This window comes from Equus asinus, chromosome 6, assembly GCF_041296235.1.
Source record: "Equus asinus isolate D_3611 breed Donkey chromosome 6, EquAss-T2T_v2, whole genome shotgun sequence".
Lineage (NCBI taxonomy): Eukaryota > Metazoa > Chordata > Mammalia > Perissodactyla > Equidae > Equus > Equus asinus.
In genome coordinates this window covers 20,926,175-20,938,166 of record NC_091795.1, presented here as the reverse complement: position 1 = coordinate 20,938,166, position 11,992 = coordinate 20,926,175, and the positions used below count along the sequence as shown (strand labels likewise).

The following is an 11,992-nucleotide window of genomic DNA, read 5'->3' as shown; positions in this document are numbered from 1 at the left end:
TTTACCCAACTCACACAAGCCACTTTACCCCCAGTTCTGAGCTTTTTTGCTTTTTTATACCATGTTGTGTTGCAGTGCCTTGCCTTTCCCTCTTTAGCAGTTTTTTCCTCCTCTACCTTCTTTTCCCATCTAGCTTCTTTATTTAAAATTTACATGGCTTAAACTCCAACCAGGAAGCCTGAAACATTTACCTGCTAAGAGTCTGGTGTTCTACCCCCTGAACTGGGCTAGCCTCAAGTACTGAAAAAGTCTTTGATGATAACAGCCAGGCAACACTGCTATAGTGTCATATTCAAGAGTCCCTTCCTTTCCTCCAATCTCCATTCTTGAATCCAGCCACTGGCTTCTGGCTGGGGCCTTGCCTATACCTCCCTGAGTCTGCAGCTATCTTCACACACCTTGGGTTTATCTTAGAGAAGACCAGGGCCACTTTGCTATAATGTGGCCAAGGCTGAGAGTTCTCTCCTGAAGCACTGTCATTCTGTAAGGAATGGGTTCAGAGAAGCAGGGGATTAAGACTTTGGTGGTTGAGTATCACTTTTGTCTTCCCTACCCTGCCCTAACCAGGAGATTGTCACCCCATATTCAGAGTGATTTATGCCTGTTCAAGCAAAGCTCCCTCTTCACAAAAGATTGGTCATCTTCCCTCAAGGGCCACTCCTAGGCTGCCAGGGGCTGCCAAGTATTCTGTCAATTCATACTTAGCCCTGGGTTGCACTAAACAAATTAAGCCAAAATACAAACTACAGCTCCTAAGCCCCTCTCCAACTCTATCCATCCATAATTCTTATCTTAGGACTGCTCCCTTCCTCTCTCACCACATATTTTTAGAAACTTAATAAGTTTCCTGCTCTTCTTCCCTTTTTCTAAGACCACATGTTTACAGTTGTTTAGAGCAGAGCAATAAATAAATGAGCCAAGTCAGAAACTCTTGGAATCTCTGCAAACAACACTATTATCAAGTATATAATCTATCATTATTTTGGTCAGTATAAGGTTGAATGAACATAAAAAAATACAAAACAGAATTCTTCCCTGTAAATTCCCCATGACGCACTCATGGCCACGCCTACTCCAAAGAAGATAAAAGCACAGAAGCCTGACTCGAGCTAAGTCTCCAGGCAGAGAGGGAGTCATTTCACTGGCACTTGAGTCGGCAAAGGTATCGTCCTTATTACATCTTTGGCTTTTAAAATAATGTTTGTTTTTCTCCTTGGCTGTTATCTCTCAAACTGCCTTCTCTGAAGCTAAAGCCTCTTCCTTCCTTTCTTGTCCCTCCTTGGTTTGGTGGTGAGCTGGAATCACAGTCAGCTTTCAGAAAGTAATTCTTTCTACTGATGGGGAACCAAGAGGGACAGAGAAATTGGATTTATATGAAGGCATTGGTGGGTGCAACCGAGTCTTCCCTTGGAGGGAATCTCTACTACCAAAAACTACTAGGAGAAAACTGGAAATTTCCAACTCTGTCTCTCTCTTGCATCTGTGTAAGGCAAATACCTCATTCTTGTGGGTTTCTTTTTTTTAACTTATCTAAACTTTCGTTGAATGCCTACTATGTGTAATGCATTGGGTTGGGCACATAAAGGATACCAAGATTCTAAAAGAAGTTTTAAATCTAATAGAGGAGGCAGATATGTATATGCAAATACTTTAAGTGAGTGAAAAGAAGAATGAGGAAAATGCTGAGCATAGGCTAAGTCATTCATCAAGTTTCTCCAGAAGCACAGAGAGGAGGTGGTTACCCTTGCAGGCATCTGGTTCAGAGGCTGGTTAGACTGACAGCGACTGGTGTTCTCTGTTGCAGAAATCAAGATGGCGAAAGTCCCTGACCTCTTTGAAGACCTGAAGAACTGTTACAGGTAGGAAATAGATTCCATGTCTTGTAATTTAATGAGGGGATCAAGGCGCATTAGAATCCAGCTAGGAGTTACAGCGACCAGTATGGAGTCAGAATGGCAGAGGCTATACAGATGTGTCCTACCTCTGAAGTCAGGGAAGGTTCAGTGAAGACCCAGGGGAACTGAGTGAGCATCCAGCATGTTAAACTGAGATGACATTGACAGGGAGACAGCCATTTCAGAAAAATTATTTTTAAGGTCTGCTGAGTCCTAGTGAATTTCAATGTCTACTTAGACATGGCCTCAGTTGGGTTCACTCTCTGTAGTGATACATGCTCTGATGGACAGTAATGGGCTTCAGTGGACTATCAGAGAGAGAAACCATTCTCAGGAAAACTCCTCGATCTCCATCTGGAATAGGAAATGGTTCCAAAGCAATTTGAGCATATGAATACACATACACAGTCAAACATCATTCAAACACAGGAGAAAGGTAAATGAATGAAAAGTTAAAATTAGAGAACACTTTAAACAAACATGGTTCTCCCATTACCCATTAATATATACTAACACAAACTAGGCTATCAAAATGTTGCCTGGATAGTTTGCCAAGTACAAATTATTAAATCTGTTTTAGTGAATACATGAAAGCAATGTGTAACACATGATCTATTTGGTTAAAGTTAGAAGGAGGTGCTTCAAAAGTACATCTCTCTTGAGGAGCTTAATATTTTTCCCTGAAATTCAATTACAACTCTTCAATTTGTTAGTCAAGCCTCATTTTTATAGATAAAGCACAGGTAAAGTTCAAGGCCTATCCTGATGATTACTAACTCCAAATTAGTGAGATACAAATTACTGTATGTATGTGTATGTATAGAAGTCCTTAATTTTCAACGATGACAGTAATGGCCATGTGTCTATGTGTTACTCAAAGCTAATGTGGTCATTAAAATACGTTGCCCAGTGACTATAATGATATAACAAACAGAATGACATTCTTATCATCTTGTTTGACAGTGAAAATGAAGACTACAGTTCTGAAATTGACCATCTCTCTCTGACTCAGGTAAGCAAATGACTGTAATTCTTATGGGATTGCCATTCTTATGCAGTATTTTCTCCACCTGAAGAGAACAGCAATGGCTTGAACCCTAGATGCTTTTTGTTTTACTCTCAGTAGAGATACAGAGACATGTATTTCTTCATTATAAGCAAGACCAATTGCCTCTCTACATTAATAGTTGATGGCATTCTTCACGCTCACCAGGTTTTCCCAGAACAGAGCAGAACTATCCTGAAACCCCAAGAACTGAAGTCTCCTGGGCCAGGCTTCATCAGAATATTAGTTATGCCATACTGGGAGACAGCTCCTTTAGGCCACTTCACTAGGGATCTGCCTCCTGAAATGATATATTGTGGTCATCCACTCTGACACCAGCACCCCAGGTTAGAGATAGCCCTCCAAACATAATAGCCCATGAAGCTGAGGTGGAGAAAGCTTGCCAATTAAAAGTGAGAAGTTTGCAGCTACTCACCAAGCTGTGTTATTTTGCTAGGAGACCACAAATAGCCAGTATAAGTACTGCTTTGTACGTCTTTGGTACTGGCTGTAAAAGCTGTTCCAAGAGGAGTATTTCTAAATTATTTGAGTGCTGTCAAGTAGATGTTTAACCTCCTGAGGGGGAACTAACTGGAAGGCTACCACTCATTTAGAGCACTTGTAAACCTGTTTCATTACAATATCTCATTTTTGAGTCTGCAGATGATGATAAAGACTTCCCAAGAGATTACATTCTTTCAGGAAAATCCTGAAAGGAAGAAAGGAAAGGGGTGCGGGGGAAGACTGATGAAACATAGATTAACCAAGACCAAAATGGAGATCCTTCTCACTAAGCCTGTTGAAAAAAACTCCTACTGAAAGGAGTCTCATTCTATGGCCATGGGCAGCCTCTCAGTTTCCATTTTCCTTCCTCACAGAAATCCTTCTATGATGCAAGCTATGACCCACTTCCTGAGGACTGCATGGATACATTTATGTCTCTGAGCACCTCTGAAACCTCTAAGACATCCAAGCTGAACTTCAAGGAGAGCGTGGTGCTGGTGGCAGCCAACGGGAAGACTCTGAAGAAGAGACGGTTGAGTTTAAATCAGTTCATCACCAATGATGACCTGGAAGCCATTGCCAATGATCCAGAAGAAGGTAAGGGATCGAGTGCAATTATATCCTTGTTTTCCATTTTTAAGCAAATGGAAATAAAACCTAGAATCAGAGTAACAAGAGGGCAACCAGGTATTAGTCTGGTAACTATAAGGAAGGAAAATTAATTTCTACCCTTTCCAGCAGGGCAAGAGCAGCAGTGGCCTGAGTCTAGAATATCTGTTCACATGCTCATTCCACGGCCATATTGTAAAGGTCATGTGACTTTTAGCCTTTTGGCAGAAAGCAGTCAAATACTATTAGTGGGTGACCACTTACAAGCTTTGTTCCTCCAAACACTAACTATACCTCTTTAGATAACTTACTTAACCTTTCTGTGCTTCAGTTTCCTCTACTACAACATGGAGATAATCAGAGTCCCTACTTGTTGTGAAGGTTAAATGAGTCAATACCTGCAAGCTTCTAGACTAGAACAATGCCTGGCAAATAGTAAATACCCAATAAATGTTAGCTATTATTGTTGTTAGTATTACTACTACTACCTGTGTTAATACTGCCAACACTACTCTCTTATCAATGGCTGTATTATCTCTCACCTTCACAACAACCCTACATTCTCATTTTACACATGAGGAAATTAAGTTCAGTGAGATAGTAACCTGACCAAACTCACACAGTGTGTAAGTGGTAGAGCCTCAAACCAACTTCACTTCTATCTGACTGTAGAAATCATGACTTTTCTCCCATGCCTTCACCGTACAAGCCTCTACATTAAACATAAATCCAATATTGTTAAGATAACAGCTAAACACTAATACATGTTCACCTGGAAAATTGGAAAGTACAAGAAAACATAAAAAAAGAGAATAAAAATCACCCACGCTACCACTCAAGAGTTTACCACTGCCAGCACTACGGTACTTTCCTTAAAGTCTTTGCTATATATACACACACAAACAAGTTTGCTTAAAGTTATGTGAATCACACTACATACAGTTTTATGTGCAGCTTTTTTCACTTAGCAATATATAAAGGGCATTTTAGAGTGCCGATTTTCCACTATTATAAATATGACAATGAACATCCACATCAATAAATCTTTATTTCTAGCACCATTTATTTCCTTAGAACAGATTCCCGAAAGTAGAATTAGTCCGAGCCATGAGGATTTGGGAAGCTATGGATGCATCCCACTGCTCAGAAAGGTGGCAGACATTTAGACCTGCACCCTCGGTGACATACCTGATCCTTAATGGATTCATTTTTTTCTCAAAGTGCATTCATTTGAAAATATATATGGGGAATACTAGGAGTCTTCCTGGTTGCTTAGAAATCTCCAAACAACCAAAAATGAGAATGTTGCACAAATAACCTCTTAAAAAATAAAACTATTGCCTGAGGAATCGAAGTTTATAAAGAAACAAATAAGTAACCACAGGGATAATCCTAGAACCAATTCTACTACTGACTGGGTGATTTTACTTCTCTCTCAGTTTCCTAACCTGGATTGGAATATTCCTAATGTCCCTTCCATAGCTACTTTCTATGTTGTATTAGAGCAGATATATCGTCTGTGTTTGTACCTAGACATTAACCTGAACTTGCAATAATGATTTTAGGAATCATCAAGCCCCGATCAGTACATTACAACTTCCAGAGAAATACAAAATACAACTTTATGAGGATCATCAACCGCCAGTGTACTCTGAATGATGCCCTCAATCAAAGTGTAATTCGAGACACATCAGGTCAATATCTTGCGACTGCTGCATTAAATAATCTGGACGACGCAGGTAAATGGATGTCTGTGTCACCCTCCCCTCCTTTTATTTCTGTATTTCTTTTAAGCTTTCTGCTTTCAAAGAATAAACCTTCTAGATTCCTAGCTTTGCACAATTCTTCTAGAATAGGATGAAGCACCTCACCCCTGGTAAAAATATCAGGCATTTAGACAGCACTTCAGCCAAGTCTGGAAGCTCCACAAGAGAGAAGTCTCCTATCTTTCAGAGCACTAAGTGCAGCATAAAGTAAATGGTATTTGTCTTTCTCCGTCTAGCTTATTTCACTTAGCATAATGCCCTCAAAGTCCATCTGTCTTGTCACGAACAGCAGGATTTCCTTCTTTCTCATGACTGAATAATATTCCATTGTATATATATATACCATGTTTTCTTTATCTATTCATCCATTGGGTTTCTTAGGTTGTTTATATATTTTGGCTATTGTAAATAATGTTTTAATGGCACTAGAATAGTCAATCATGTTACTATGCTTTTGGGTTTGCTCTAAGTAACCCTATTGCAAACATCTTTGTGTATGTTTTTCCCCTAGGAGGTTATTTCTTTGGAGCATATCCAAAAAGTGGAACTCCTGGGTTCCTAAGCATAAGCAATTTTACAGCTCTTATTAATCATTGTTCTCTAAGGAAAACTGAACTACTTTTCACTATCATTAGCAACATATGAGTGCATCAGCTTCCCTAAACCCATCCATTTTACTCATGACCTCACAAATTGCAGGGTCTTATCCCACTAATGTCATCACAAGAGATTCAACAAATACTCAGCTCCCAATCATTCACTCAACATAGAAAATTCTAAAAACATTAACCAAGTATTTACCTGCCTAGTAAATATGTCAGACATTGTGAAGGATACAAAGATGTATAAAATTCCATTCCTGATCTCCAGGTACTTACACCACAGTTGGGGACCTAACTACACACATACACACAGAGTAGCCATGTAAACACTTGATCTTATACAAGTACAATGGGTTTACTTTCTTTTTGGCTTTTCTCTTTGCCAGTGAAATTTGACATGGGTGCTTATACATCAGAAGAGGATTCTCAACTTCCTGTGACTCTAAGAATCTCAAAAACTCGACTGTTTGTGAGTGCCCAAAATGAAGATGAACCCGTACTGCTAAAGGTCTGTCCTCAGTCTCCAACTTACCTTCATTTACATCCCACATGTTTGTAATGATCTCAATAGGCAGACACCCCTAGCAGGGTGGCACAGTTCTCTTCTCTTCCTAACACAGTCCCCACCTGCCCACCTGCCCCGCCCCCCCATCCTACTTCTCACCTATCCCCAGAGACAATTCTAGGCAGGATCCATGAAAGAGTAAAATGGAGGGGGTAAGAGTGAATAAAAGGTAAATTGCCTTCCTCCTTCTTTTTCCTTTCCCTGCCTGATCCTATTCACCTCCCATCCCAGGGTACCCATTTATTCCATCCATCTTTGATCTTTACTGACATCTATTATCTGACCTAAATAACAGTAACCATTAGGACAATGGTAACTGCCTCCAAGAAACTCAAATAAGCCAGCTGAGGTCAGAGAGGATTCATCATCTGCCAATAGGCACAAAGCAAAAAGCTGGGAGCCAAGACTCAAATCCTAGCCTTCTGACTCCAGTGCCTCTCTCTCTCTTCATTGGTGCCAGTTTTATCCTTGATCCCAGCCCCATCTCCACGACCACCTTCCGCCTCAAACATAGACACACACACACATGACTACTACAACCTTAGATGGTTTCACCACTGATAAGTGATTCTTATTCAGTAAACGTGTAATCCAAACCTCCCCACCCACAACTAGGATTTATGTGGATGCATGTGTTTCTCTACCTGGATCAAGTAGAGGAAAGTGATGTGATGTCTACAGAGTAGGGCATAACTTCATTCATGAATTACTTCAACAAGTGTTAGTTATTGAGAGCCTTCTAATTTTTAAGCATAGTGCCAACAGCTATGTAGACAGTGGTAAGCCAAAATCCCTAGCCTTATAGAACTTAGTCTTCTGGGAACACAGACAATAGACAAGCCAAAGAACCAGCAAAAGTACAAGAGGCTATAAAGCAAATGAACATGGTGCTGAGATAGAAAAAAATGGGAAGGTGCTCTTTAGATAGAGTGGCAAGAGCAGAGTTCCCTGTGAGATGAGAGCTGCTGATAGGAGACAGCATGCCATGCAAGGGGGTGAGTGGGGTAGGCATTCTAAATCGAGGATCTAAGTGCACCCAGCCCTAGAGCTTCAAGAGCTTACAGGCCAGCTTCAAAGATCAGAAAGAACACTCTGGGAGCTGGGGCACTCAGAAAGAGGAAAGATAAGCAAAAGCTAGTGTTTACAGAGCCTTGCTTTTAGATTTCATTTGAGGTACAATGAAAAGCCATTAAAGGGCTTCATACAAGGAAGTGTCCTGACTTTACTTATATTTTCTAAAATGGAGAATAGATCAGAAGGAAGGCAACAGAGAAAGCAAAGAGCCCAATTAGAAGGTTATAACAATTAGAAGGTAGGGAGTGGTGAGACAGGTGGAAGGAGGTAGACAGAATCTGGTTATTTTGGAGGTAGAGTCAACAGGAGGAAGAGAAGAAACTCCATTTACTGACATGGGAAAAACTAGGAGAGGAATAGGTTTGGGAAACAAAATCCCTGTTGACATTGAAAACCCTAAGGAAATCTCAAAAAGATACTTCATTGTTTCAAATTAAAAATAGTAGAGAAGAAGCATCTCAAGTTGGAATCAGAATTTGAATTTTATTTTTCCATGAAAGTATTGTGAGATTCTATTCATACTCACAAGAAGAGTACAGTCTAAAGAGGTCACAATTGTCAAAAATGGTATTGAAAGGATTCAGCTGCTGACATGTAGGAAGTTGTGTGTGTGTGTGTGTGTGTGTGTTTGGGGGTTTTCTTAGCCCTCAATTGTTGACTTAAATACAGAGATAAACATCTCTAAATTGTAAATTATCTTCTCAATTCTCAAAGTATGACTTACACACTTACAGATCAAAATGTTTACAGGTCTTAGAATTGCTAGTGCTCAGATTTGATGCAAAATGCCTATGCCAAAGGCAGGACAAGAACAATGTTTCACCCTACCTGGGAGGATACAGTGAGACACTAGTGTCATTGGCAATCTTTATAAATAATTTGGATTTCTCTCCAGTTAACTAAGGAAATCAACTATTATGAATAGACTGGGTCATACATCTAATAGGCATGTAATAAATGCTTGCTGAATGAACAAATGAATGAAGAAGCTATATCATCATATTATAGAGTCATGGTCCTACAGTGCTATGTTTTTCACAAAGGCCAAATGCCAAGGGGTTGAGCTTCAGTTCTTTTTCTAGCATCTTCTTGTTTGCTAACAGATCTCTGTTTTCCTTATCATAGGAGATGCCTGACACACCCAAAACTATCAAAGATGAGACCAACCTCCTCTTCTTCTGGGAACGTCACGGCTCTAAGAACTACTTCAAATCGGTTGCCCATCCAAAGTTGTTTATTGCCACACAGCAGGGAAAACTGGTGCACATGGCAAGGGGGCAACCCTCTATCACTGACTTTCAGATATTGGACAACCAGTTTTGACTCTGGAGTCTACTCACTTGTGAAGTGTTGACAGTCTGTATGTACCATGTACATGAAGGAGTCGAATCCTTTACTCTCAGTCACTTGCTGAGCATGTGCTGAGCCTCTGTAATTCTAAATGAATGTTTACTCTCTTTGTAAGAGAGGGAGCAAGGTCTAGTGGAACCAACATTAACATATAATGTTGTCTATTATTTAAAGAACACCCTATACTTTGCAAAGTACCAATCATTTTAATTATTACTCTTCATAACAATCTTGGGAGGACCATGGCTACTAAAAAGACTTTACCCATATTACAGATGGATTAACTAAGGCATGAGAAAACTAAGAAATACCCACAATAGCAGCTGGAATGAGAAGCCATAGACCCAGGATTTCATTTCAACTGCTCAACTTCTGCTTTTTCATTGCTGATGGACCCTTAATCAAATACTGAAAGTTTTGGGGACTTCAGTTAGATCATCTTCAAAACGGAGGAAATTATACCTATACCCTTCCTGCCTCAACAATATTTTGTGCCAACCAATGAGATCATTTTAGTAAAACGCTTCTTAAAGTTGAGCCTCAAGAAGAAGGCAAAGCATGAAATATTAAGTTATTATTTATATATATATTTATAAGTATATTGTTAAGATAATTATATTATTATATTTATGGCAGTCCTTGTAATCTCTGAGTGTGACCAGGCATTATCAATCGCAGTAGACAGTGTTTTCCAGGCTGAGTGAGTTTGAGTGAGTTACACTAAGGCACTTTGGTCCCAGTTGTACTTTTCCATTGCCATGAAGCTCTGTATTCTAGTACCTGAGAGCCCAGTAATTATGATAGTAAATTTACATTAATTATGTTGTTTGTTTGAGCTGATAATTGGTCAAAATCTTTCACTCCTCTGCCTATAAACTTGCCATGGCATTCTTGTGTCATTCAATTTCACCTGCTATCAAATACTACTAGCTAAAATGGAATGAACTTAACTTTGGCAACCATGGGACAACTGCTATCTAAACTTTCTTTTCTGGAACATAAGCAATGTTCCTTCTAGATTCTAAAAGTTGTGATCAAACCATAGTGTTACAATACTATCAACAATAACATTATCAATCATAATTGAATAAAACTTACAAAAAATTAAATCTAACACAATTATTTGTTGTCTTAATCATTATTTTACTGTATGGTAATTAGGAACAAATGATAAAAATTCACATAAAAAACAATAATTAGTGTCACTTTACAAAACTAAACCAAGATTTTATGGGTTTTCTCTCCCCTTTGTTAGCTTCCCAGTAGGCATAAATGACATTAAGAATGATAATACTCCTAGGTTCATTTAAAGCTCACATTACTCATGTACAACACGTGTTTATATAGCCATACAAACTCACATATACAGAGCAGCATTAAAAACTAATGGATCCATTTGGAAAGCATGCATACAAGATATGTTGAGTTGGAAAAAGCTAAAATCAAGGAAACTTGGAATTAGATGTGGGAAATAGTGAGGAAGGAGTAGTCCAAGATGTCTCTCAGTTTCCTTGCACTGGACAAAGTGTGAGTGGTGGTGCCTTAATCAGTACTTTCGGAAGAAATATGGAGTTCTTCTCAATTCCAGGATGAAAGTAGGATGAGTGCCATTTTAGACATGTAATAATTTGAGCTACTGGCAGGACACTCAAGTGCAGATGTATAATAGGCAGATGATAAGGTGTCTGGAACTCAAGTTAGAACTACATATAGATTTGGAAGACATCAGCAGGTTTATGGTAGGTAAAATCCTTAAAATGGCATTAGAGAGAAGAGAAGCATACGGCGAACACCACTGGTTGTTAATGCAATCGCCGTCTCCCCTTCTTCCTTACTCACAGGACCCCAATTTCATTCAGAAGGAAATGTGTCTTGACCCAAAGAATGAATCCAATCGATATAAGCCAATCATGGTCATTCTGTCCTCATATGACTGAGTCATGTTGAATTAGTGCTGTCTAATGAGATGTCAATCTGCTGAGGGCAACTTCTAGGAAAGATTTTCTACCCTGATAAAAAAACAGAGCCATATAGAAGAAAGTCCTTTCTCCTCCTTCCTTCTTTTCTGCATGAAACATGTTCTATGAAGATATGGAGCTTGGAACTGTGATAACCAACTTGCAACCACTGGGAAGACACAGCCACATGCTGAGGGAGGCAGAATGGAAGGAGAAAAAGAACCAACATCTCTGATGACATTGTTGTGCTGAAAACCTACTGCCAGACTTTAAGAAAACAAGAAACATTATTGTGGTTTTAAGCATTTTCATTTGGTTTGCTGTTACTTACAGCCAAACTGAGTCTAACTGTTACAGAGCACTACAGAAAGAACAAAGAGAAAAAGAAACCTGGCCTCTGGTTTGTTTCACCCCATTCTTTCTTGCTGCCACTACTTTCCTAGGGTTTCTGTACCCCAAGTCTGGCTAGAGTAAAACTAAGTATCTTAATATTTTAAGAAATAGAAAAAATACAAAACATTGAGCAAGCAATACCAATTCAAGAAATCTTAAAATGTATAACAGCTGCTCAGTCTTTAATAGTGAAATATTGACTCATTCTAGAAATGGCCTCAAAGTGTTATT

At 39.2% G+C, this 11,992-nt stretch overlaps 1 protein-coding gene across 1 annotated transcript; it reads left to right on the top strand.

Annotated features, from left to right (window-relative positions):
- Positions 1 to 1,094: 1,094 nt before the first annotated feature.
- On the top strand, positions 1,095 to 9,592 carry IL1A (interleukin 1 alpha). The gene is made up of 7 exons (XM_014852741.3): positions 1,095 to 1,162; positions 1,805 to 1,859; positions 2,859 to 2,907; positions 3,819 to 4,041; positions 5,619 to 5,792; positions 6,808 to 6,929; positions 9,186 to 9,592. Exons 2-7 carry the CDS (start codon positions 1,813 to 1,815, stop codon positions 9,381 to 9,383), a joined length of 813 nt encoding a protein of 270 aa, XP_014708227.2. The 5' UTR covers positions 1,095 to 1,162; positions 1,805 to 1,812; the 3' UTR covers positions 9,384 to 9,592.
- Positions 9,593 to 11,992: the final 2,400 nt, after the last annotated feature.